At 37.3% G+C, this 24,024-nt stretch overlaps 1 protein-coding gene and 1 long non-coding RNA gene across 7 annotated transcripts in view; one reads left to right on the top strand and one right to left on the bottom strand.

Moving 5' to 3' along the window:
• The window catches only part of LOC146478928 (TNF receptor-associated factor 2-like), a 50,291-nt gene extending 34,900 nt beyond the window's left edge, over positions 1-15,391 (bottom strand). For 2 of the 4 annotated variants that reach the window (XR_014864982.1, XM_085111225.1), the window contains exons 1-4: positions 12,476-12,561; positions 2,081-2,231; positions 1,388-1,448; positions 826-930 (exon numbers count right to left, since the gene is read on the bottom strand). Coding sequence is in view for 3 of the 4 variants with exons in the window: in XM_085111225.1 (XP_084967351.1) it covers positions 826-930; positions 1,388-1,448; positions 2,081-2,226 (312 nt within the window). In the remaining variant the exon portion in view is untranslated. Of the gene's footprint in view, positions 1-68; positions 102-825; positions 931-1,387; positions 1,449-2,080; positions 2,232-12,475; positions 12,562-15,247 lie in introns of those variants that run through there. The other 2 variants (XM_085111226.1, XM_085111227.1) reach the window with 2 other exon arrangements.
• LOC146478927 (uncharacterized) lies at positions 6,415-22,384 on the top strand. Of its 3 annotated transcripts, none has more exons than XR_014864991.1 (5): positions 6,415-7,278; positions 8,776-8,841; positions 16,072-16,105; positions 21,048-21,128; positions 21,170-22,384. It is a non-coding gene; the product is annotated as an uncharacterized LOC146478927 (long non-coding RNA). The 3 variants fall into 3 exon arrangements; XR_014864990.1 differs by lacking the exons at positions 6,415-7,278; positions 8,776-8,841 and adding exons at positions 14,081-14,222; positions 17,269-17,331; XR_014864992.1 differs by lacking the exons at positions 6,415-7,278; positions 8,776-8,841 and adding an exon at positions 14,081-14,222.
• Positions 22,385-24,024: the final 1,640 nt, after the last annotated feature.

Below are 24,024 nucleotides of genomic sequence, written 5' to 3'. Positions count from 1 at the left end.
AATAATAATATTAATATTAATAATAATAATAATAATAATAATAATAATAATAATAGTTATAATGATACCTGTAGTGGCAGGTGCATTAGGAATCATTAGGAACCTGAATGTCATGGGGCGGGAGTGAACACGGCAATTGTGCTAATTCAGAAGTCAACACTGTTGGGATCAGCTACGATTATTAGATTATTAGAAAAGTTCTTGAATAGACCATTTTTAGTGACCTGGCCTTGGATTGGACGCAAGGCTGGGGGTGATCTTGTTTTGATACAAACCTCGCTGCTTTTCATATGTAAATGACGGTGTTCTTATGCTAGAATTTATATGTGAAAAGTAGTGAGGTTTGTATCAAAACAAGGCTACCCCCAGCCTCGCTTTCAATCCATGCCAGGTCACTAAGCACACAACTGTAAAATGGATATTGTAGGAACGATTATTCCTAGTTGGTTGCTAGGCAGCCTAGTAAACACAAGCCTAAAGACCTCTTGCTATGAAAATCCCGAATAATAATAATACTAATAATAATAATAACAATAATAATAATAATAATAATAATAATAAAACGAAGAAAAAGGAGAAAAAGATGATGGAGGACTGAGAAAGAGAATTGTATAAATAGAATGCTAGTACAAAGTATCAATGTTATTTATGCTTAGGGAATAAGTGCTTTGTCATTGTTAATACTGAGGCTAAGGGAAATTATCCTCAAATATCCGAACATTGACACTTTATATGGGAACTCTTCTCACACTGCCACAATTAGCAAAATTTTGCTGAACTAATTCACACATACATAACTATTTTACTTATTCTTTATGTTAGTACCTCCAGGTGTCTCACTTCTCCTTTCCATTTACATCCATCATCCACAAAGGTGCAGTGAACAACGAGAGCTAGTATTTCACGTCGCATAAAATTATCCGGGAAAATCTGCCAATAAAATTTACACTTTGGTGAACAAACTGTTATATGGAAATATAACGTTCAATCAATTAAATCTATTTAGACACATACTGACCATTGGTGAGCCTGAAGAGGGCTCGTTACAAAAATCTATGTGTGTCTGCAAATACAAATCTACAACAAAAATGAATCAATAAAACCTAAAACGCAAAAAGGCTACAACAATAACGAATTAATCAAATCTAAAGCTAAGACTAGTTAGAAGACTAAAACATCAAACATCCCTTGCTCGCACGCGTTTTCCCGCGCTTGGTGCTGGTGACGTCTAGTCGTTTCGAATTCCAATTAACTCATTACGCCGTTTGCGTCTGTTCTGACTGACAAGCATGTTTACAAATGGGTTTTAGTTTTAGAACAATCCATTGAAAAACACTTTATCGGGTATTGGCGTGCATATTTTTGAAAAAAGACACATACTCTTTACCTCATTTGGAAGAAGACGCTGCTGGTCCTTCAAGCAAATCATCACTACTGCTGCTCCGTCCCTTAGGAAAAAGGTTTGATTACAAAGTAAGTAACTTAAGTACTCCGAATCTCCAATGAAAACTGTACTGATATTTCATTCATCATCCATTACTTATTAAGTAACAAGCTGAATTCTACACACATTTTGATTGGTTCTTACTTATGATCTATTGGAGGACAGACGCATAAACGACATCACCATTAAAAACTTTTGCTTCTTTATTATACAAAACAAATAGATTCTGTTGCCGTGCGCCTGTTTAGTAATAGATCACAGAAGACGTCAAATCGTGGTAAGAACATCAGTGTCACACTCGGCTGTGCCACTTTTTTGTTCTTACCACATTTTGACGTCATCTGTGATCAATTTAACAATTAGATTGTGAGCTCGAAACTTTCCGAGAGCGAATAATCTAATTATTTTAGTATAAATCTATTAGTCAGGTTCCCGTTTTTATGGAATAATGATGTAAATAGGTCACGCCACGGGCTACTCACTCTACTCACTATCTACAACAGAATATATAGTGAGTAGCGTAGCCAATAAGAGAACAGCATTCGTGATAGAGCGCTAGTGGATTTATACTAATAATACACAGACGCATGGCAACATGGAATTTATTTGTTAATTATTTAAGTTTGGAAAACTTACTGGATAAGTTTCTCCAAACAGGACTGACAGTAGAAATGGCCACAGCTTGTTTGCATGGCATCTCTTAATAGAAGAAGGCAGTAAACACAAAGGTATTTTTCAGCAAGTGCCTCCTTGTCCTTGTTCGACAGACGGTATCCTGGCATTCTCACTGTTGTAATAATAATGATAATAATAAAAAAGTATTTAAACACGGAGGGGGCATGTTACGAGGTGTTCTCAATGAGTCGCTGCGTAAACTAGAATTCAGTAAATAAATAAAGCAAAGAAATCAGTTGAAGAAACCAAAAGTCTACATAGGATCATTGAATAAGTAGCCTGGATGGAAAAAGACGCTAATATTTTTTATCCCATGCCATAGAGAATACAGCCAATCAGAAACGGCTAGAAACCCGTTGCATATTCTGCGGTATGCAACAGGTAGCATTCCACAAAATAAACCCGGCGTTCCTAGCGGCCTACAAATTTTTCTCGCCGAAAGATCGATTGAAGAGCCTGCAACGGGTCAAAATTTTCATTCAGAAAAAATTAATGTCAACAACTAAAACATGGAAGAAGAATATCCCAGTTTTGACCTTAATTTTGAGTTTCTGGAACCAGACGTTGAACAGGAAAGTTAATGCAATGAGTGGCATGGGATAAATTAGTTATGCAGTTTTTTCTTGTGGTATATCGTTAATATCCCACTGGTGACTTGATTTTTCTTTGTGTACACAAAGAAAAATCAACCACTCGAAAATATTGCATAACTAGTATGTACAATGTGCCTTTAAGTTCAGGTTTTACTATTTATAATTGCCAACGAACACTTTAATTAAAGTTCATTCGCGATTTGCCCAACAAAGATAATTGTAAAATTATTCAAAACAAAAACTCTCTCCTCTGCCATAAATAATAATGACTTGCAAACACCATTCTGATAACTTTCAGGGTTTGCCGTTTTACCGATTTGCTTCCCAAACCGTTTTGATATACAAAATGTCCTCCAAAAATTATCTCCCCACTCTCGCCGAAAAAGAATGAAAATAGAGAACAAGCTCTCACCGATAAAAGGCCGGAAATAGTCCATTGGTCAACATTTTACAGTATCCAAATAAACAAGTAACCCGAAATTACTGTAGGCAAAGTTCCAGCAATTTGAACATCATAACTTCCATTTCTTCAAGAGATTATGTATGTCAATGCAGGATCTTGAAATCCACGTTTACCAGTATAGTTATAACTTCATCTAATGCCGGATAAAGAAACTTTTGCGACGTTAACTTTAATTCGTACTTCCAGTTATAATTAAAGAAAGTTTTCATTGGGTTTCGTGATCGAACGAAACGAAAAAAATACTGATAGTTTTGAATAAAAAATGAACTTTTTTGTTTTTTATAACTTTAAAAAATCCCCTCAGTCATTCGATACGAAACGAAAAGATCGTTTAATCGCTTTGGCAGACTAAACTTTAGAAAGGAGAGCTATTCAAATATTGATAGAAAGTAAGTTAAACAAAAATAAAAATGTTTAATGTCTAACAAAAAAATAACTGAATATGAATGTGTCCTGAAAGAAAAACTGTTAGTACGTACAATAAAACCAATTGTCATGCAAAGGGCAGAACATAACGTTGGATATAACTGAGTTTATTTTTCACTTCTACCATAGGGCCAAATTATGTTAAAACAACTTGAATGTCAGCATTTTTAGCTGAACGTTTTTAGCTGAACGATCTCACAAGGATACGCGAATCTCTGTAGGTTTTTGAGTGGGCATTTACATGCTTGATGGTTTTTAGTATGTTAGGGATAGGAGATAACATTTCGTTAAAAGGAGCCTTCTGACAACAATGTTACTGGGCCTCATTACACTTTCCAAAACGATCATTAGATTTTTGAAACATAACGTCCACAGTTTAACGGGTCTAACTGGGTCATTACGGATCTTAGGATTAAAAGCGACACGGTTTTCTTAAAACTCAAATGTAACATGTTGATGTAATATGCATACATACATATATAATCTTTATTTAAACACGATGATAATCAAAACTGTTAGCTTGTGGGATCGTGTGCTTACTTCTAAACTAACCTAATCTGCGTTATATTAGAATATTTCAGGTATAATAATAATAATAATAATAATAATAATAATAATTTTTATGTTATTATTTAAAAAAAAAATTTTTCAAGCCGATTTTTTTTAAAGAGAAAAAAATGTTATAAAGTTACTATGCTATTCTTATTAAAAAAAATCGATAATATATACAAAATTAAAAATCTTAAAAAAAAGGGAATACCAATAACAATAATAATAATAATAATAATAATAATAATAATAATAATAATATGCGGGTGATTTTGCAAACAAGGCACAGACGGATAGGCGTAGATATATACAAACAAAGAACCAAGATGTTGAGGCGGAAAAGAAAATACGAGCTATGTAAGAGGTTCTTACATTGAGATACTGACATGTTTGGTTGCTAACATTCAATGAAGTAGAATTACGTCACCTCATAGAAACAACCGTCCTTATTTAAGAGACGCCACCTTGGATGTCTTTTTCCAACGACAATGAAAAAAAAGCTAATGTGAACTCCAAAATCAAACACATAACGCTAAAATACATGCCAGATGCCAAAACGTGGTTGCCATGTAAATAACAGGTTCAATACGGTAAGCATCCAAAAGCGTACGCATTATTCCAAATTGGTTATTGTTTATAATAAACGTGGGAGGTACTTAAGGGTGTATCAACCACCCTCCCCTCCCCTGGTCGAGATAGTATAAGTAGTGGCGGATCTAGGTGAGAGACCCTAGCCTAAGGCCGCGGTCTTCATGCTATTTTCAAAGAAAAAAGGCCCGATGAACTTGCAATAACATTATTATTGTTTGTCGTGTTTATTGCAACAAACTTCCCTTTGTGAATTCTTGTGTCCTGTCTCCTTGGTAACTTACTGGGGATTAAAGAGTACAAAGGCATGTTCAAAGGGTTGAAGGATATAAAGAGCATGTTCAACATGTTCAAGACAAAAGAGGAGACGGTATCCATGTTAAAAAGAAAAAAATACAGAAAACCGGTAACATAAATTGCATCTACCATGTGTCTCCGATCTGTCTGATCCTTTTCTCGTTTTCTTTGTTTTTTTTTTTATATATATAAATATATATTTATATTCTTTGTTTTCATAATTACTTCATTTTCATTCTTTTCTTTTCTTTTTTTTATCTCTTTTTTCTTGTCTCTGCTTCATTTTTTATTATTTTCTTTACTTTGATCATTATTTTCATTTTGTTTATTTTTTCGTTTTACTTTTTTTCCTGTTGTCATTTTCTTTTTTCTGTTTTTTTCTTTTTATTTTCTCTTTCTTCTTTTGTTGTTTTTTTGTTTGTTTGTTTTCTTTTACTAGTTGAAATATTTTTTTTTACAAAAATAAAATCATAATGTTCTCCCTTTTCAATAACATCAACAATATACGTCATTAGAGTGTATCCTGCTATATTTCGTGACCACAGAATGATGATGTGTCGAACACTTCTTCTGTCTGTTGTTTGCATCAAAACTGTTGGTTGACAAAACATAAAAGTAAAAATTATTTTGTGGACATAAGAGAAGGGCCGCCCATGCCACTCAAAGGACTGCAGTTTCAATTGAGGGTGATGACCTGGACTAGAGCTAACGTTTTTCAACATTTCATATGTCGTAGCCACAGTTGATTTTTCATAACTTAATGTAAAACGAGATGACAATATAACTGGCAGCCGCGTGCAATGGGACGGGAAAACCAATTATCATGGGCAGTTAAGGAATGACGTGAGGACCAAATATGGTGATGGACCATTAATGACGTGATATCGAAAGTGATGACCAAATATGGCTATAGGCAGTTAATGATGTGATGGCCAAATGTGGCGATGGAGCGTCAATGGCGTTTAAGGCGGGGGTAAACCTGAAAGCCGTTTCCACGCCGCTTAAAATCGGTTTAAAGGAAATATCTCGTTCACGTTTTAAGCAATCCAAAAACTCTCTGCTTATCCCGTAAAGCTATGTTGTGGGGTGTTTTGTGAATTTTTAGGTGAATTTTGGGTATATTTGGGAGGAGATAGTTTTTCTAGAAGGATTGGTAAAATTAAGAGAAATAAGAAATAGTGAAGATTTAGTGGTTTTAAAATTAGAATTTGTAGTTAATAATTAATAGACGGATACCAAGTTAGTCCACTAGCAACCTGGGGTGCTCTTGCGTGGTTATCAACTGTCTGTTGGCGTTTTAAAAATCATTTTCTTTCTTTTAACCCTTCTTCAAACCTCTTAAAATTCCATTCCATTCCGTTTACCCCCACCTTAACGTGTATCCATTGAAACCAGCTTTTCAGAGGCATAAGCCGGGTAACGCGGTAATGTCACTACAGCGCTGAAGGGAAATAACGCACGTGTCTTACTCCGGCTCCTGTCTTAATAATTATATCAAACAACAAAATATTCATAAAAAATGGGCTAAAACTGCAGTTATCGAGACATCGACCAACATGGGGGTAAGAGTTGTGTTTGTGAACGTTCTTGTGTCCAATGTTGATAAGTCGATTATTAATAAGCAATTCCGTGTCATTTTACTTTTAAGACCATTGCGGCAGCTACCCGCTATACACTACATTAACAAACTATTACTTGAAAGTCCCAAATCAGAAGGAACATTGCATCGGTATTATAATTCATTCGCAAAAGACTTGAAGTCAATTGAGCCATGTAGTTATAAATCGTAGCTATTCTCTATAGATTTGTTTTAGTTTTTAGGATTGTATTGTTTATAATTAACTGCAAATTGTACTAGTTTTTTTAAAGGTTACACAGAGCCCCTATGGATACCAGCCTCCACCCTGACTAGGCCACCGCTCTGTATTTATTCACGTGAGTTCTAAATTCAGACCCAATGTTGATTGGTCAATAGTTAATTAGCTATTCCATGTGGTTTTACTCTAAAGACCATCGCGGCAGCTATTCACTACATTAACATTTACCCATACCCTAGCAAAGTAATAACGTAAACTTATAAATAGGAAGGTGAGTTTGCTTTTAGATAAAAACGTCCCCTTAGAAAGAAAACACGAAATCACGTCAGGGAAATTAATGTCAGCACAGGCATCGTGCTACTTTGTCGAGAATGGTTTGAGTCGAATTACGGAGGACGACTTACTGGCTAGGCCTACAAAGTTACGGTAACTTAATTTAGTTTTGAGGACTGTTCAAGCTTTTTTCGTTCTTTTTTTTTTATTATTTTTATGGATTTATCTCTCTGGTCAGAGATTTTTATACACATGAATATTGATGCCACGGTCATAATTTCTCAAATAATGTCGTTGGATTCGACATCAAAGGCTATGTGTAAACGGCGACGTTAAAAATGGTAGGGCATTGCATGGTCAATTCGTTAGAGATCGTTTGCTTTATTCTCGGAGAAACATGTCTGAAAACAGCACATCTCACGTATTGTTCTGTATAATGCACATCATTTATAAACCTTCAAAATCTTTTGTATATTTTTATGGAAATTCTCGCTGAGGTACGTTAGCACTTCGTTTCCTTTAGATTTTGCACACAATGTATCAAAAAACTTGCAACAACTGCTTAAAGTTTGTAGGCATAGAAAATCATTACCGCTTTAATCAGCAATAGATAAGTAACTAAAAACCATTGCTTATTCGTCAGCTTAAGCTTAACTGATATTTTCCGTGTTTAAATAAAGATTAAAAAAAAAAAAGAGTTTTGAGTCGGAATAGCTACCGGCTGTGCGGAAACCAATATGTGATATATGGAAAGCTAAAGTAAAACTTGTCAATCAACTGAAACATTTCCAGCCAATAAGAAGTTGGACAAGATGATTATTTGATATCGAAATTTTAAAACTTTGCATATTTACCTCCTGCCGCTTTTTTTTTATTATAATTTTTTTAGCATAATTTCAGCATAAATAAGTCCTTGGCAAGCCTTTGGATTTTTAATCAGTCACTTTTGAAGGGAATTCCCCCTAACAACCCACTTTCAACCCGAGTTGAGAGAAACTTTACTTTCAACGGCTTTTGCCCAACAAAGCTGCCTCAAAAATAGCATAAATATTTTAAGGCTTCATTTATTAGCAAAGCAGAAATTTCTGTTTTCTTATTCGGCCTTCAGCGTGCAAAACAAACCGCACTTATGAGTAATTGACATGACAATGTATAATAATGGCGTTTAACGTGTATCAATTGAAACCAGCTTTTCAGAGGCATAAGCCAGGTAACGCGGTAATGTCACTACAGCGCTGAAGGGAAATAACCCACGTGTCTCACTCAGGCGCCCGTCTTAATAATTATATCAAACAACAAAATATTCATTACAAAAACTGCAGTTATCGAGACATCGACCAACATGGGGGTAGGAGTTGTGTTTGTGAACGTTCTTGTATCCAGTGTTGATTAGTCCATGACTAATTAGCAATTCCGTGTCATTTTACCATTAAAACCATTGCCGCAGCTACCCGCTATACACTACATCAACAAACTATTACTTACATGTAAAAGTCCCAAATTGCAACGGTATTTCAATTCATTCGCATAAGAGTTGAAGTCAGTTGATCCATGTAGTTATAAATGGTAGCTATTATCTATAGATTTTTTTTTAGTTTTTAGGGTTGTATTATTTATAATTAACTGTAAATTGTACTATTTTTTTTAAAGGTTACACAGAGCCCCTATGGATACCAGCCTCCACCCTGACTGGGCCACCGCTCTGTTTATAATCACGTAAGTTCTAAATTTAGACGCAATGTTGATTGGTCAATAGTTAATTAGCTATTCCATGTGGTTTTACTCAAAAGACCATCGCGCCAGCTCTTAGCTACATTAACGTAAACTTATAAATAGGAAGGTGAGTTTGCTTTTAGTTACAAACGTCCCCTTAGAAAGAAAACACGAAATCACGTCAGAGAAATTAATGTCAGCACAGGCATCGTGCCACTTTGTCGAGCATGGTTTGAGTGGAATTACGGAGGACGACCGACTGGGAGGCCTACAAAGTTACGGTAAAATAATTTAATTTTGAGGACCGTTCAAGCTTTTTTCGTTCTTTTTTTTTTTTTTTAGGGCTATAGATTTATCTCTCCTCTGGTCAGGGATTTATTGATGCCGCGGTCATAATATCAGAAATAATGTCGTTGAATCCAATATCAAACGCTATATGTAAACGGCGTCGTTAAAAGTCATGGCATTGCATGCCTTGAATGGGTATAGGACCAATGAAATATTATAAATATTGCCGAACTTAGTTCAAAATAATATATCTCAAAGAAAAAAATCATTGACATAAAAATTGGGATTGTGTTTCGACAGTCACTTTTTGATTAAATGTTCTTTCTAACCAAAACAATTACAACTGCATTGAAGGACTGACGAATATGCCACTTTTAAAATCATATCTTTATGGAAATTTTCGCTATCATAGTTACTCGTTCAAAGGCAAGCCTAGAAAAATTAATTATTAATAGTTGCCTTTTCCCGAGTTGTGCTTGAACATGTCGCAACGACTTTGATATCTTCATTTTATAACTTGACTGTACTTGTACGACATTTTCTCACTACCTTTAATGAAAAACACTACAGCCGATTAATATGCAAATATTTAAAAGGTTTGATCTTCTCCAACCTCTTATTGGCTGGAAATGTTTAAGTTGATTGACAAGTTTACTTAAGTTTTTCCCTTATCACATATTGGTTTCCGCACAGCCGCTAGCTATTCTGACTCTAAACTCTGAGGAATAAGAACAGGTTTTTAGTTACTTACCTATTGCTGTTTAAAGAGGGAATGATATTTTACGCCTACAAACGTTAAACAGTTGTTGCAAGTTCTTTTGAGACATTGTGTATTGTAGTAAAATCTAAAGGAAACGAAGTGTTAACCTCAGCGAGAATTTCCATAAAAAAAATATACAAGAGATTTTGAAGGTTTATAAATATTGTGCATTATACAGAACAATACATGAAATATGCCGTTTTCAGAAATGCTTCTACGAAAATACAGCAAACGATCTCTGACGAAATTAGCTAAAACTGTATCAGATTAAAGGAACTGCGTTTTGCCGTGAAAATGGAAACCAACAGGGCGCTGACGCAAAGATGGTGGCAACTTTCTTACACCTAAGCTTTATTGGTTGTGGCTCCGCTTCGCAGCAGCTAGCCTTGAGAAATACCTGGAAATTGAATCCCAAGAGCGAACCTTGAAAAACCCGAGATCTAAATTTAAAGCTTACATCGAGAGAAAACACTGAACAATATGCATATATTATCTTATGCAGAACCTAAACCAGCTGCGTAGGTGTTGTAATACGAACACAGCAACGAAAACTTACATAGCTTGAGCGTGAGGAATATCCTCCAGGTTAGACCAATCAAAACATATCCACCTAAATCGGTTTTTTCCCCATGCCATAAAATTGTGACCGTGAAAATCAGACAAGTAGAATTTCAGCATAAATAAGCCCTTGGCAAGCCTCTGAATTTGTTTTGAATTTCACTTTTAAAGGGAAATTCCCCTTTTCAACCCGAGTTGAGAGAAAGTTTACTTTGAACTTTTATCAAACAAAGCTGTGTCAAGGATAGCAATATTTTGAGGCTTAATTCATTCATTCACAAATGCTACTAACAAAGAAGAAATTTCTGTTTTCTTATACGACTTTCAGCGTGGATAACAAACCACACTCATCTCTCACGTGATCTCTCAAGTGACATGATAACAACAATAAGAAGAATAGAGGCTTATATTATGTCATTCTTTGTTTGTAAACAAATTTCCAAAACAAGTGAAAACTACATTAAAACTGGCAAAATAAGCCATGCTTAAAAGAGACTAGGCCTCATCGTTAACACACACATACGCAATGATAAGCAAATGACAAGAGGCTGGTTGAATCTTTTGATATCGCGTGTGCATTTAATTCAACCTAGAAATGGTAAAACGAATTTTCTCGTTACTGTATAGAAACCATTTGCGGTCGTCCCGCCAAGACTCTTCGCAAAGTTAAAATTTTGCCACATCTTTACGCGACAAAGCTTCTTAAGGAAACGTATTTCGGTGTCAGTGCCTATTACTAGAATTCCAAAATTTCATGTGATAATCACATTTCGATATGTCAGGCAACTACCAGAGCATTCTAGAGGTCCCGTACGTTATTGCGTTCGACGTAGAAAGAACGCACTCCTAACTGACTGGACTGGAGTGGACTGGATTTGTAAAACGAGGACTTGTAAAACGCAGATTTAAAACGCGGACTCGTACAACGCAGATTTGTAAAAATCGGACGTGTAAAACGCAGATTTAAAACGCGGACTTGTAAAACGCAGATTTGTAAAACGCGTATTTGTAGGACGAAGATTTGTAAAACGAGGACTTGTAAAACGAGGACTTGTAACAACAAGACAACAATAAGACTTTAGAAAATGACGTGAGGACGAACTCAGCATCAATGAAATTGTCAAAATCTTAAAGTGAACTCACTTTATTGTTTACTCCAAAAGGACTAAACTCAAAACACGAATACTCCATTATTAAGGCGTACGAGTTCCTGACAGAATCTTAAGAATTTGGCAGCATCTCTGTGACCCTTTACTCTGTTTAAAATCCCAGCTTCCCTCTAAAATCGATGTTTTGCTTCGGCCCACTCTCCTTTCATTTTCTTTATAGTAACATTTCGGTCTTCTTTTTCATACCTTACCATAGATAAACAGAACTAAACTATCCACATCCGAACTCTGCTTCTATTCGTACTTCTGTCCATTCGAATACAGGAAATTTTGGAGGAGGTCTTGGTTTTTTGTCGAGAGATGGAAGCTAAAAACAAGCTGCCATCTTCGCGTGGTAATTACAAATCAACATTTATTCCGAATTCTGGCGCGAATCTTTGATCAAAGGTGAACAGACCCGTTTCTATTTCCTATTGTAAGGTAATTGACCGTAACGTACTTTTAGTCCCCTACAGTTGCCGTCTATTTATATTTATATGCCCACTTCTTTGAATGAGAAATTATCGTTTCAATAAAGAGAAATATCAAGTCCTCGTTTTAAAAGTTCGCCTTCTATAAATCCATTACAAGTCCACGTTTACAAGTCCAGTCCAGTCCAGTCCAGTCCAATATAGTATGCCAGATTGTAGTCGAGATTGTATGGCAATCAATCAATCAACGAATAAATGGATCTCGGATGACTTCATCATCAACTTGGCAAAGGGGAAAGTAACGTGGGATCGAACGCACCCCCTTATCTTTGATTATTACACGTTTCAAGTCACGTTTCAATTCCTGATAGTTTGTTTTACATGCAGCGTTCGCTGCTTTTGCTACTGGTCTCTACTATACACAGGAAAGACGAACCGTGTCAATAACTTACCTGCTGTATGAGTAAATACCACCTTAATACTGTGTAAAGTCCACGGTGTCCCGAGTTTTCAGACCGCTTCGGTTGGAAAAGCTCTGTTTGCAATCAGACCTCTTCTAAAAGGCAACGTAGAGATTAGAACAATGAGAAACCTTTCTAATGAAACATGATCAAGTCGAGACTAATGTGATATACAAAACAGAATAACTACTTTCATGATACCTAGAAAGCAGTTGGTGAGAAACACTTTGAAATCGTTGGCCCAACTTTTTCATATACCGTCGCGTCGGGAGTTTACTCGTAGCACGAGTCAAGTTCGAGCCCGAGTCAAGTACGAGTCACGAGCCAAGTTCGAGACAGGATCCAACTTTTATTTTTCTTTCTTTTTACTTTTGTTTCGTTTTTGTCTTGATATCTTTTATCGTGATTCTTGCTTTCACAATGATGTGCCAACTGCTGTTCGAAGCATTTTAAAAACATGAACGAGATATTTTCCTTGTCAACGCGTTCGCGGGAACTTCAGTTGTTGGTGGCTTGCAATTAACCCACTAGTTCCTCACTCATTCTCGCTATCTATAATTTTCCTGAAAGGGTTTGTCCAGTGTTGGTGGCGACTAAAGCTTTTCACTATACCATGTGAAACCCACGTGCAATTAGGAAAAAAACATGGCTGTCAATATTTTGGCCGCGACATTCGAGTTTATATCATCTTGAGAGTCCTGTGGATTCAAGGACACGAGTTCGGGTACGTGGGTCTTCGGGACGCGAGATGTGGGACGCAGGGATGCGATATCAGGGACACAGGGGTGCGACAACGGGGACTTAAACAAAACGTCCCACTTTTTGACACAGCCCAACAAGATGGCGCTTGAGGGACGGGTAATACTCCTTCGCCCTCCGTTTACTCAGTCGCGGAAATGGGATCTCTGCTTCAGGTGTATGAAAATAGAGGTCTTAATCTTCTTAGAAAATTTATGAGCGCTAAGGGATGTCGTTTTTCTTTCCATAGCGGCAGCGAATCACAGCGGTTAAGGCTCCAGCGATCGAGAACGGAAAATGTTGCAACCTGAACGTTAATTTTTCCGTTTATTACATGCACATCATTAAATATAGAAGAGAATAATAACGAGAAGACATAAAAGGGAGAAAAAAAGAGAGAAAAATAAAATTTGCATCCGGACTCGAACTTGGCTCGTGACTCGAACTTGACTTGGGCTCGAACTTGATTCGTGCTATGAGTAAACTCTCCCGGCGGAGAGTTCAGGAAGCTGTTTTCATCTGTTTTTTAATCGCGTTCATCTTTGGAAAAGTAACTGAATTTTTTAATTACAAACGTTCTTTAGTAATTACAGAAGCTCTTTGTGAGAGCGCTAATCTTTCAAAAATTTCTGTCAGCCCCAAGCAATTTTTCAAACAGACAGATTTCTCGGATTTCAAATCAGCTTGACAAATTGATCTGCTGTGCACTTCCAAATATGGTCAGAGTCAAATACAGTTGGACATCTGTTATTTAGTTGACAGAAATTTAGGATTTCCTGACCATGCCATATATGGGCATGAAGTCCACATTTCTAGAATAGAGCTCCTTGCTTCTATTGAACATTCTTTTCTGTTTGGTTTCCCACACAGGCGTTTATACCGTGAAGCAAGGGCAGTTTTTGAAATAGTTGTTCTTTGTAGCAGTTAGGCCGATCAAATCAGGGAAGCATGTTGTAACATGGATGAAACTATAACATTGAAAAGAAACGGATCGAAAATGGTAAGAACTAAATAGACTTGATAACCAAACAGTAAATCTGTCTTCACAGAGTGCGATCGGGATACTGATATGGTTGCTACATTTAAAGCCTTGAAATTATAGGGGAAGCCGACAGGCCAACATTAATTTACATGGAATTTGCAATCGGCTTAATTAACTGCATGGACCATTAGTCAAAACGATCTGCTAATGACTGAATTGAAAGGATATGAAGTCAGTGTACACAAACTGATTGGAGGAATCTAAGGGTCATTTTAGTGCTGCTTTTTAAATTATATTGTTACATTGTCAAAATACGCATGATCATGGACACCTGATCGATATGCTGTAATATTAAGTAGCCAGACAACAAAGATTAGCTCTGATGACCTCTGGAGAAAATTAATGCAATATTTGATCATTTCTTTATTCGGATCTGTGTTAAATATATACTTTTGGGGTTGCTTTCCTTGTAAAATCATTTTTTTAATGCTCCTATAATGACATCAAGGATGAGTCGAAACTGTAGTACGTTGGAGTGTGCATTTTGTGATAACATGATTAGGTCTCCCAAAGGTAAACAAACCAATGAACCTGGGAGAATGAAAGGAATTTATGCTGGCGAAAGCACAATTGGATAAGCAGTCCGACTGCAACATTTAACATCGTACAAAGAGCTAAATTCTCCTCTAATATGAAGGTTATGTTATTTCAGTGAACTGTTTTATTGAAATAGTTTTGAATAGGTTTAAAATTTTTAGTCGAACATTCACGTAGTTTCAATCCTGATCTTCGTGTATTAGAGTTGATACAACAGATATTTCCATATTGGATAATAATACTGCAGCCACACGACTTTCAAATGCTGATTCAGGTAAAATTCGTCGCAAGTTGCAAGCTAAAAACGCAACATCATTGCAATTGGCTACATAGAAACCAATCAGGGGAATACCCTCAAGGCTGTTCTGCTGTGAAACTTACAAATGTTTCCTTGTTATTCATACGCCTACGTTAACATAAGGACTTTAGCAGAAAGGTTTGTTTACCTTCTAGCATAGACTCTGCACGCAGCAATCTCGACTAAAATGGCTTTTCCGTCAGGTTAGAAACATTGTTTAGAGTGAAGTTGTTTCTTCACGTTTCTAATTTCCTTTTATCAATGCAAAATTTTGCAAAAATGCTTGGACCATTGTTCAGCCAGCAATGTTGATTTGAAAGCCCCCAAGACATACGATGATTGCATGACAAATTACGTATGGCTTGAGAACACGCCCCAGTCTCGGTGACTGTTGTAACGAAGTACGATTAAATCTTCCGTGCTTTCCAGAACATCTAAGCATGTTGCCTTCTTTGTTCGCCTGCCTTCAAGCTGGAGATATTTTCAACTTCTTGAAAAAAACTGAATTTCACTGATATCGAAAACGAAAAAACTGGGTCATACGAAAAACAGTAGGCAGCCGGGCAAGTGCTCCTATATTTCATGGAAGATGTTTTGCTTTATGTTTTCGTTGCTCTAATTTGTAAAAAATCAATAGCTGTCGGATAATTTACATTTAATAACACAAACTCTCGTTTGTTTTCATACATGCTATGCATGGTAAGGGACGCTTCTGAACCAAAAAACATGTCTCTTGTTTAGAATTGATACCAGTTTCACAACTTGCATTGCCAACGAAGATTTCATCTTTGCTCTGAATTTGAAGTGTCTTTGCTAAGACTGGACTGGTACAGCGAATCTCAAATGAAAATATATTTGCGTCAAAGTACTATATTTATAATCCCACATTTGCATCTCAGTATTTCAAATTTCTCTTTACAAGTACAATTTTTACTAAAAATTCTAATTCTTCCTTTTTCGATTTTTTCACAGTACACTCGACGACAGCAACTACTTTTTAAAAGAGGTAAGATGCAGCTATCAGAATAAAATATTATAGATAATGAATAAAATTTAGCAGCGTGACCGTGAACGCGCACCTTCTAATAATTTGTGAAACACCCCCGTTTACCAATTCTTATCTCTTTCATCTTGTTATTCTATTAGTCTTGCGTGCTGTTTTCAACCGTGACGCATGGAAACCGATTCACTGCTGAACGACGGGAGTATTGAAAACAAAAGCGTCCAGGTGTGTAGGTGGGAATCTGTTGTGCTCAATCAAATTTAAAAAAAATCCTTTTATTTACATTACCGAGTCACGTAACAAAAATCGTGGAAAGGAAACCATGGGACAAGGATCGAGCATCCTCACTTGTTTAGCTTGATTTTTTGCCGTTTTCCTTGACATAAAAAGCCAACTTCGAAGAACAAAAATACACCGCTACAAAATACGCTGTTTTGACACCAGCCGTTACGACTAAATAAATACTAACCTAGCTCTTTTGGGACAAAAAAGTTAAGTAGCTATTCTTTATTCTTTTTGGCTTTGTTCAGCTTAGCTGCAAGTTCTGTTTTTTTAGTAAACGATTTATCTTTATCTTTATCTCTATCTGGCCAGAGAACCAATGATTTAAAGGCTCACGGTTTTCCTGAAATATCAGTACATCCCTTAGGCGTATGTTATTTCAGTTGCTAACTAATATCCCATTAGACAGTTTCTCCTATAGATTTTGAAATTACGCGAGCCAGTAGAAATAATAACTTGCCCGTTCGTGTCAACAATATAAATGGCAAAGTCAGGATAAAGAACTTGCAAGGCTATATAGTATTTTAAAAATATTTTTTCAAGGGGATTCCCCAAATCGGTATTTAACTTACCTGCTATCCAGTGTGAACTTAACCAGTAAGATTTTTAGAAGTAATGTCAACTGTATGGTCCCAAAATTTAAACGGTTGCCCAAGTCGTTCTCCAGTCAGTCCACCCGACAAGTTTCGTTTTTAAAACAAGACCAATAAGGCAGAGAGCGCGAACTCTTACTACACAACAAATAAAAGACGGTCGTCCCGCGACTATAAGACGGGGCGATCAGTCTCTTACAGTTGATCGTTAGAACGATTTAAAACTTACTCAGCCTAATTTCAGTTGTTTCAGAAAACTACAGTACCTTTGTTTACCCTTTCCATGTGCAGTGCCCAGTCAACCGTTAAGCCGCACATGTGCTACACCTGCGTCACAAAGCGTTATATATCTATGTAAGTGAAGATCTATAAATATACCCTCATAATCTGATAACTGCAATTATCTCCCCCCTCCCCAAACACACCCGCGATCAGGCGTCTTATTACGTTTATTACATGCAGTTGTTTGTCCCGACGAAAAGTCAGTCATATATATAGTTTCTCTTACATTAGTCGCTAATACCGACATCCGGTTAATATACGGACGATGGACACGTTCCTGTGACCCGCTTTCATAACTGCTGTCATTACCGTCATAAGCACTGAGAGAAAATTAATTTTAGTGCGAGACTAATGGAATGAGTCTTGAATGAGCGTAAGGTTTATTCATTTTGAACTCACTAGTTACAGTTAAGACATTGAACAACATTATGTTGCTTTTAAATTATATGCTTTCACCTTCGTACCGATAGAACATGTGTCTGTGATGTTTACAATGTATTTTTATAGACACCCGGATAATAAGCACACTTTAAAAAGTTGTGTCTCTTTAGTGTCCGTACTCAACGGGTTCCACTGCATGCGCATGCTAAACGAAGGAATAGATGCAATCTGAGATGAGAAGAATAAAGCAATTTGAACTGTTCAAAGATCTAACTTCCTTCATAAATATTTGGAGAGAAATCCTTAAAGAGAAGCTTGCAAAACGTCGGTCAGAGTTTCTCCAGGTGTTTCTCTAGGGAACAATCCCTCCAGGGCATTCTTGGCTAAAGACGAATCTACATCAACACAAAAGTTGGGTTTGGATCAAAAATGGTGTGGTATGCTAAAAGTGTTGCCTGATGGTTTGGACCACCCTAATGCGGATCCACAGCGGAGTTGCTATGTCAGTCGGTTTGGTAACCCTAATACAGTGTCAGATCCAGAATGACTCCGTGTAAAACGCTTCCGTTGGAATTTTAAAAAATATCGGCAATCAGTCTTATTTTGTTTGAGAATTTTGACAGTATCACTAAAGCCCGCGCCTTATCCCAAGAACTGCCTCTGAAATGCGCCTTTGCCTCCAAAATACGGTGTTGAAACGAGACAAGTAGTCTGCTTGGTATTTTCCAGCTAAGGGCCTGTTCAAATGGAGGTGGGGGACCCCAGGTAGGTGAGGTACCCCATCTACCCGGGGTCAGAAAAAACAGGCCTTCACATGCAACCCCGGGGCGCTGGGGTGAGGTTTAAAAAGCTACCGCGTGGTCGCTAAGTACATATATCAATAAAGATGGCGGATGGAAGACACTTTTCGTTTCGTTGTTCTACGGGCACGACTTCACCTTCATCCAAGACCGGTAGACCAGCTTGGTTATCAGACTCGACAAATGCACCTTCAACTCCCTCAGAACTTTCTTCAATGGCATTGTTGTCGATGTTTTGAAGGTGATATCTGCGAAAAAGCTCGCCACGCTTGTACTGAATTCAGAGACAATTGCCCGGATGAACATCACCCCACCCCACCTCCAGCATTCACATGGAGAAAACTCACCCCAGCTAAGCGGGTTACCCGCCTCGGCTGACCGGGCAACCCGCCTCGGTGAGGTACCCCACTTCACATGTGAACGCAATCAAGAAATAAAGAGAGATTGTATGGAGAGATTGGTAACCCCACCGAAGCGGGGTACCTCACCTACCTGGGGTCCCCCACCTCCATGTGAACAGGCCCTAAATCAACCATATTCCTTTATCTACAGATCTTCGCTTTTCACATATACTCTAGCTGAAAACACGCAGTGAACTGAGTAGGCTTTTTGCGACAGAAAGCCAATCAAAACAGGCTCAGATCATTGATCGCCGACATCACTTTCGTGACTGTCCTTATCTTAGAAAAACGTGCTAATTACTGTACTTGTCATTCACATTGTTATCAACTTGAACCTACTGAAAACAGCTAAAGAAAAGACTTGAATAATGATCAGCTAAAATATTAACACGCAATTTCAACAAGGGAGTAGACGACTTCTGCTTCGGTGTCTATTGATTGGTTATTAAATAGCATTATTATATCCCGGCGTAGTCAATCGATAAAACTCTGTATTGATCTATCAATCGATAAGATTCGGTAAATCTGATTTGATTAATATCGATTGAATCGATCAATCGGTAGAAATCGATGACATACTATCTCATTTCGTTTATTGATATATCTTGATTATTACTGATTTCATCTATTTCATTTATTTTAATATCGGAGGATTTTTTGTGCCAGTGACAGCTCTATCACGCTTATGATGATGGCTGATAGCGGCCATGTTTGTGCGCTCCTACTTTCTCCCGGTTTCTGTCGTTTTGAAACCATACGGCAACCTCAGTATAGCCAGTGTAGTGCAACGAAAATGATGTTGTGTGTTACTAATGCGCCAAGTGTTTATACTGTGTGCACTTTTTACGTTTCTCACCATTTAAAGAACAAAACATTACGAAAGTATTCGTTTCTTGTTGTTTGGTGAGATGCTGCTTTATTTATCAGCTTAATTGATATACTCGGGAAAATCGTCGCAAGCGCGCTGGTTTACTTCCCATTAAAAAGGGAAATCATTTAATTACGTTTGTGCCACTGGAAAAGAAATCGCACAAACCTCTTTTTCTCCAATGTTAAGGGTCTGAGCCTTACATTTGATGCCAAATAACAACTTTTTTGGACATTTTCGACACACCTAATTAATATATCAATTTTCACCAATCGGTAAAAATCACTTGATCGATATCGATTTTTATCGATTGACTACGTCGGGTTATATACAGTGACTAATACTCAACGACATCACTGCCTAGTTCGGGGGTGGTATAAATTAGTAATTAAAAAGAACTATTCTATCCATAAAAAGAAGCTGTAGTTAGGTGACAAGCCCCTGAAATGGAAGGTGTAGGACAAAAACATCTGGAGAGGTTTTAAACGCTTTGCTCCCGCTCAAACATGAAGGTTCGTACCACAGGATGAATACCGGAAAATTTCTACAGTGGAACCTCGATTCACCGAAGTGGCAAGGGACTAGGGAAATTGTTTCGATATACCGAGGGCTTCGTTATATAGCGGCTTGTTAAATCGAGCTTCCACTGTAAATAATTTTGTTTTCAACGTTCGAAAGATGAAAGAATCAGAAGGCAAAATCAGGTTGTCACCTACCGATGGAAACTAAAGTGTCCTAATGGAAGGTTATGTGTAAATACCGATATAACAAATGAGGCTCAAGTTGGCAACTGAGATGCATACTTCTCATGACAGACATAACAAAGTGTCCCCTAGCCCAAATCTTGATTTGAACGCAAGTAATTCTGTGAAATATGCAGTCACATGAAAATGACAAATAATTCTATCTGCTGTGAAGTGCCAGTACAGTAAACATGCATTTATTTTTCTTTCCAGTCCACTGCTCTCGTAGCATATCATCATTAAAAGGTCCTTTTATTTAAAAATGCGTTACTTTTCATCTGGATATATAAGTAGGGCAAGCTTCTTTATTCGAATTTAAATAAGTATTTCATTTATATCCTTTCCTTTCTGTTCTTGTCTTCTATTTTTTTCTCTTCCTTTCATTTTTTATTCCTTTACTTACTTATTGATTAATCATTTGATCGGATTGATTGATTGATTGATCGGATTGATTGATTGATTGATTGATTGATTGATCGGATTGATTGATTGATTGATTGATTGATTGATTGATTAATTGATTAATTGATTGATTATTGCCGGTATGTTTAACTATTTTGTTACTTGTTTTTTTTTTTTTTTTTTTTTTTTTCAGTCAGTTCCCGTATTTGCGCCGGGAACTCGACAGGAACTGCGATGAGCGGTTCCGCGAATGGTTTAACGTTCACAGTGGTCTGAAGATTTTGGCAATTTTTCTAACTATTATTGAAGTTGGACCACAAGGTCTCACACTTAATGGTAATTTGCCGCAACGGAAGTATTTACCTGGCATTTGAACGAAGAGAAGAATAGAGTAATTCTACATGCAGAATATCCCGTGACAAAACGTAACGCAAGAGATCTTTGTTCTTACAAGCAACGTGACGGAAACTAAAAAATACAGCATGGGAAACTGCAAGAACGTGTGGTGTTTCTTTTGCATGAAACGTCAGAAATGTAAATATTCTATAGCTAGGAATAAGCCTTTCTTTGAGAGAATCCTAATACACAGCTTTTCGATAACGATACAGTTTCCTCTTTTAACAGTAACACACTGAATTACTTCCGGTTGTGAGTCTTGTAAAAAGTTCTCTCGAGTCAGCGAACAAACTGTCGTTTGCGTCGGACTAATATAGCTGAAGTACATTACATGCATTGAATGACATAGTTCCTAGGATACAAAGACCCAGCATTAAAATGGTCATAAAATGATCGAAAATCAGAGACATAGCTGAGGACAAAGCAGGTAAGTAAAAAAACAGAGCGGAAATCCTTGAGTCTTACCAACCTGGCCTATAGGAATCATTACCTCGGCGCTCACGTTTTACACAATTTCTTATCGATTATGAACAGTTCCATATAAATTTAAAATAACTAGAGAATTACCTTGGATTCTTGATGTCTTCGCCAGAAGGGAAAAATTTCAAAAGTGAAACTAAACAACACGTGCTCAGTCGTGTTAGGACGCCACTTTCTATCACGATGAAATCACATGATACTTATACAAACACGTGAAAGTAAACAGAAGATAAATTTGCAACGTAACACGACGGTCCTTGCGATGGTGAATTCTTGTTGTGAGTATTCAAGACTAGTTTTTAGTTCTGCTACGGACCTAACCACCTCATCTATCCGTGTGTTTACGGAAGACAGGAGTGATTCAAACATGGTTTTGAACATTCCGATTCTCTCCTCCATCTGTATCATCTCTCTCAATGTCGCCATTGACACGAACTCAGCTGCTGGATCGAAATGTCGTCCAGTAGGAGGATTCGAGGATTTGGAGTTCCGTGTCTAAGGCATAGTTCAAGAAAAGTCTTTGCTCTAGAATAGTGATCTTGGATAGCCGCGGAAAATGTTAGATACTTCAGCTTTTAAAGGAATGCACGCCAGTCAGGGCACCGTGACCGACCATCATCTTACCATGTGCATGTGCATGAACATGAACTGATTGTTATGTTATGTACAGATCATCGATTAAGATAGCAATACACACAGAGGTTGCTCCTATGAGGGGTCATCTCCGCCAAAATCCTGTTTCAAATTCTGTTATGGAGAACCTTTCAATTTTATTACGTTTTATCTAATTCTTTTCTCAAGACAGTAGCATAGAAATTGAGCAAACAGAATAGAATTTAGGAAATCAGAACCGAAATTGAATCAACGGAACGGAATTTAAACATCGAAAGCACAGCGGGACAGAAATTGGAGCAACAGAACAGAAATTGACGCCGTTCTAAATTCTGTTCTGTTGTACAACGAACCGACAGGAACCTGGGTATGAACCAGTTGCGCATTATAATTTATGAAGACTTTTCGCGCTCAAAGAAAATTTATTCTAGCCTTATCTCGTTACCGCGCGAAGCCTGAATCTGAACTAGGCTGAAATGGCTTCCATGAGAGAATGTGTGCAAGGTTTTGTTGTTGATATTCAAAGACGTTTTGCAAGGGGTAACCACGACGCGGATGGCTTGGATTATATTCTGTTTCGCCTTGATTGGGTGATTAAGGTCGATTAACATCCTTGTGAGATATTCGGGTGCTGAGGCAATTGACCCGAGGGTAATCGAGCTTCTTCGTGAGGTGAAAGACACGATTACTGCAAGTCAGTGTACGAAATCTCTCACTAGTCACACTACAGAAACTGTATTCACAGCGATTCAAGGGAGGCCAAAGTTTAATATCCCAAAAGAACAGCTGCAATGTCTTGTCGAACAGCAGTTTAGTACTCCGGCCATAGCTGATATTTTGGGCGTAAGCCAATACCTGATGAGTTTGTGATTCCCATCGATGTGCCAGAGTGCCAGTGGGCTTCCAACTTGGCAGCTTCTTCTGTTGATACAATGTAACCTTAGAGCCCGTGACAACTTTCCCTCTGGATTGATTCTTCTCATGGCTTCTCGTATTCTGTTTTGCTGAAGCCCAATTTCTCACACTTTTCAACGAGATCCTAAGTGATTCAGATCATAGGCCACGGGCATTATTGCCGCCTTCACATCAGGCCTGCAAATATTCGCTCCGACGAACACGCAATTTTGACATTCCAAAAATAAACACGAAACGTGCAAGATATAGTTTTATTGTTGAGTCATGTTCAAATACTGTATGAATTAATTTTGGATCTTGTAAATAACTTTTCGAACTAAATCGAACTTAATAGCACTTTATTATATGGCATTATTATATATTTAAGTAATTTTCATTACTGATATTTTAACGGTACGCAATTCTGCCCTTGGCTGCCATGTATTGTTTTCAATAAAATCTTTATCTCTTATCTTCTTTATCTTGCTTTCAAAAATCCAGTCATTCTTTTGTACCCGGTTTCCGGAAATTCGGCCAAAATACTGTTTATAATGGTGTCCGACCAGGTGTTCATCACTCATTGAGCTATATACTGCTCTACAACTTACACCGAATTCCGACTATTCGTGCAATCGCCTTTCCACAGTTCGACGGCTTACACCCAAAATATCAGCTATGTTTACCCCTTGCAAAACGTCTTTGAATATCAACAACAACACATTCTCTCATGGAAGCCATTTCAGCCTAGTTCAGATTCAAGCTTCGCGCGGTAACGAGATAAGGCTAGA

Source organism: Pavona decussata, unplaced genomic scaffold, assembly GCF_977016875.1.
Source record: "Pavona decussata unplaced genomic scaffold, jaPavDecu1.1 SCAFFOLD_61, whole genome shotgun sequence".
Taxonomy (NCBI): Eukaryota; Metazoa; Cnidaria; class Anthozoa; order Scleractinia; family Agariciidae; genus Pavona; species Pavona decussata.
This window is presented reverse-complemented; position numbering and strand designations above follow the sequence as displayed.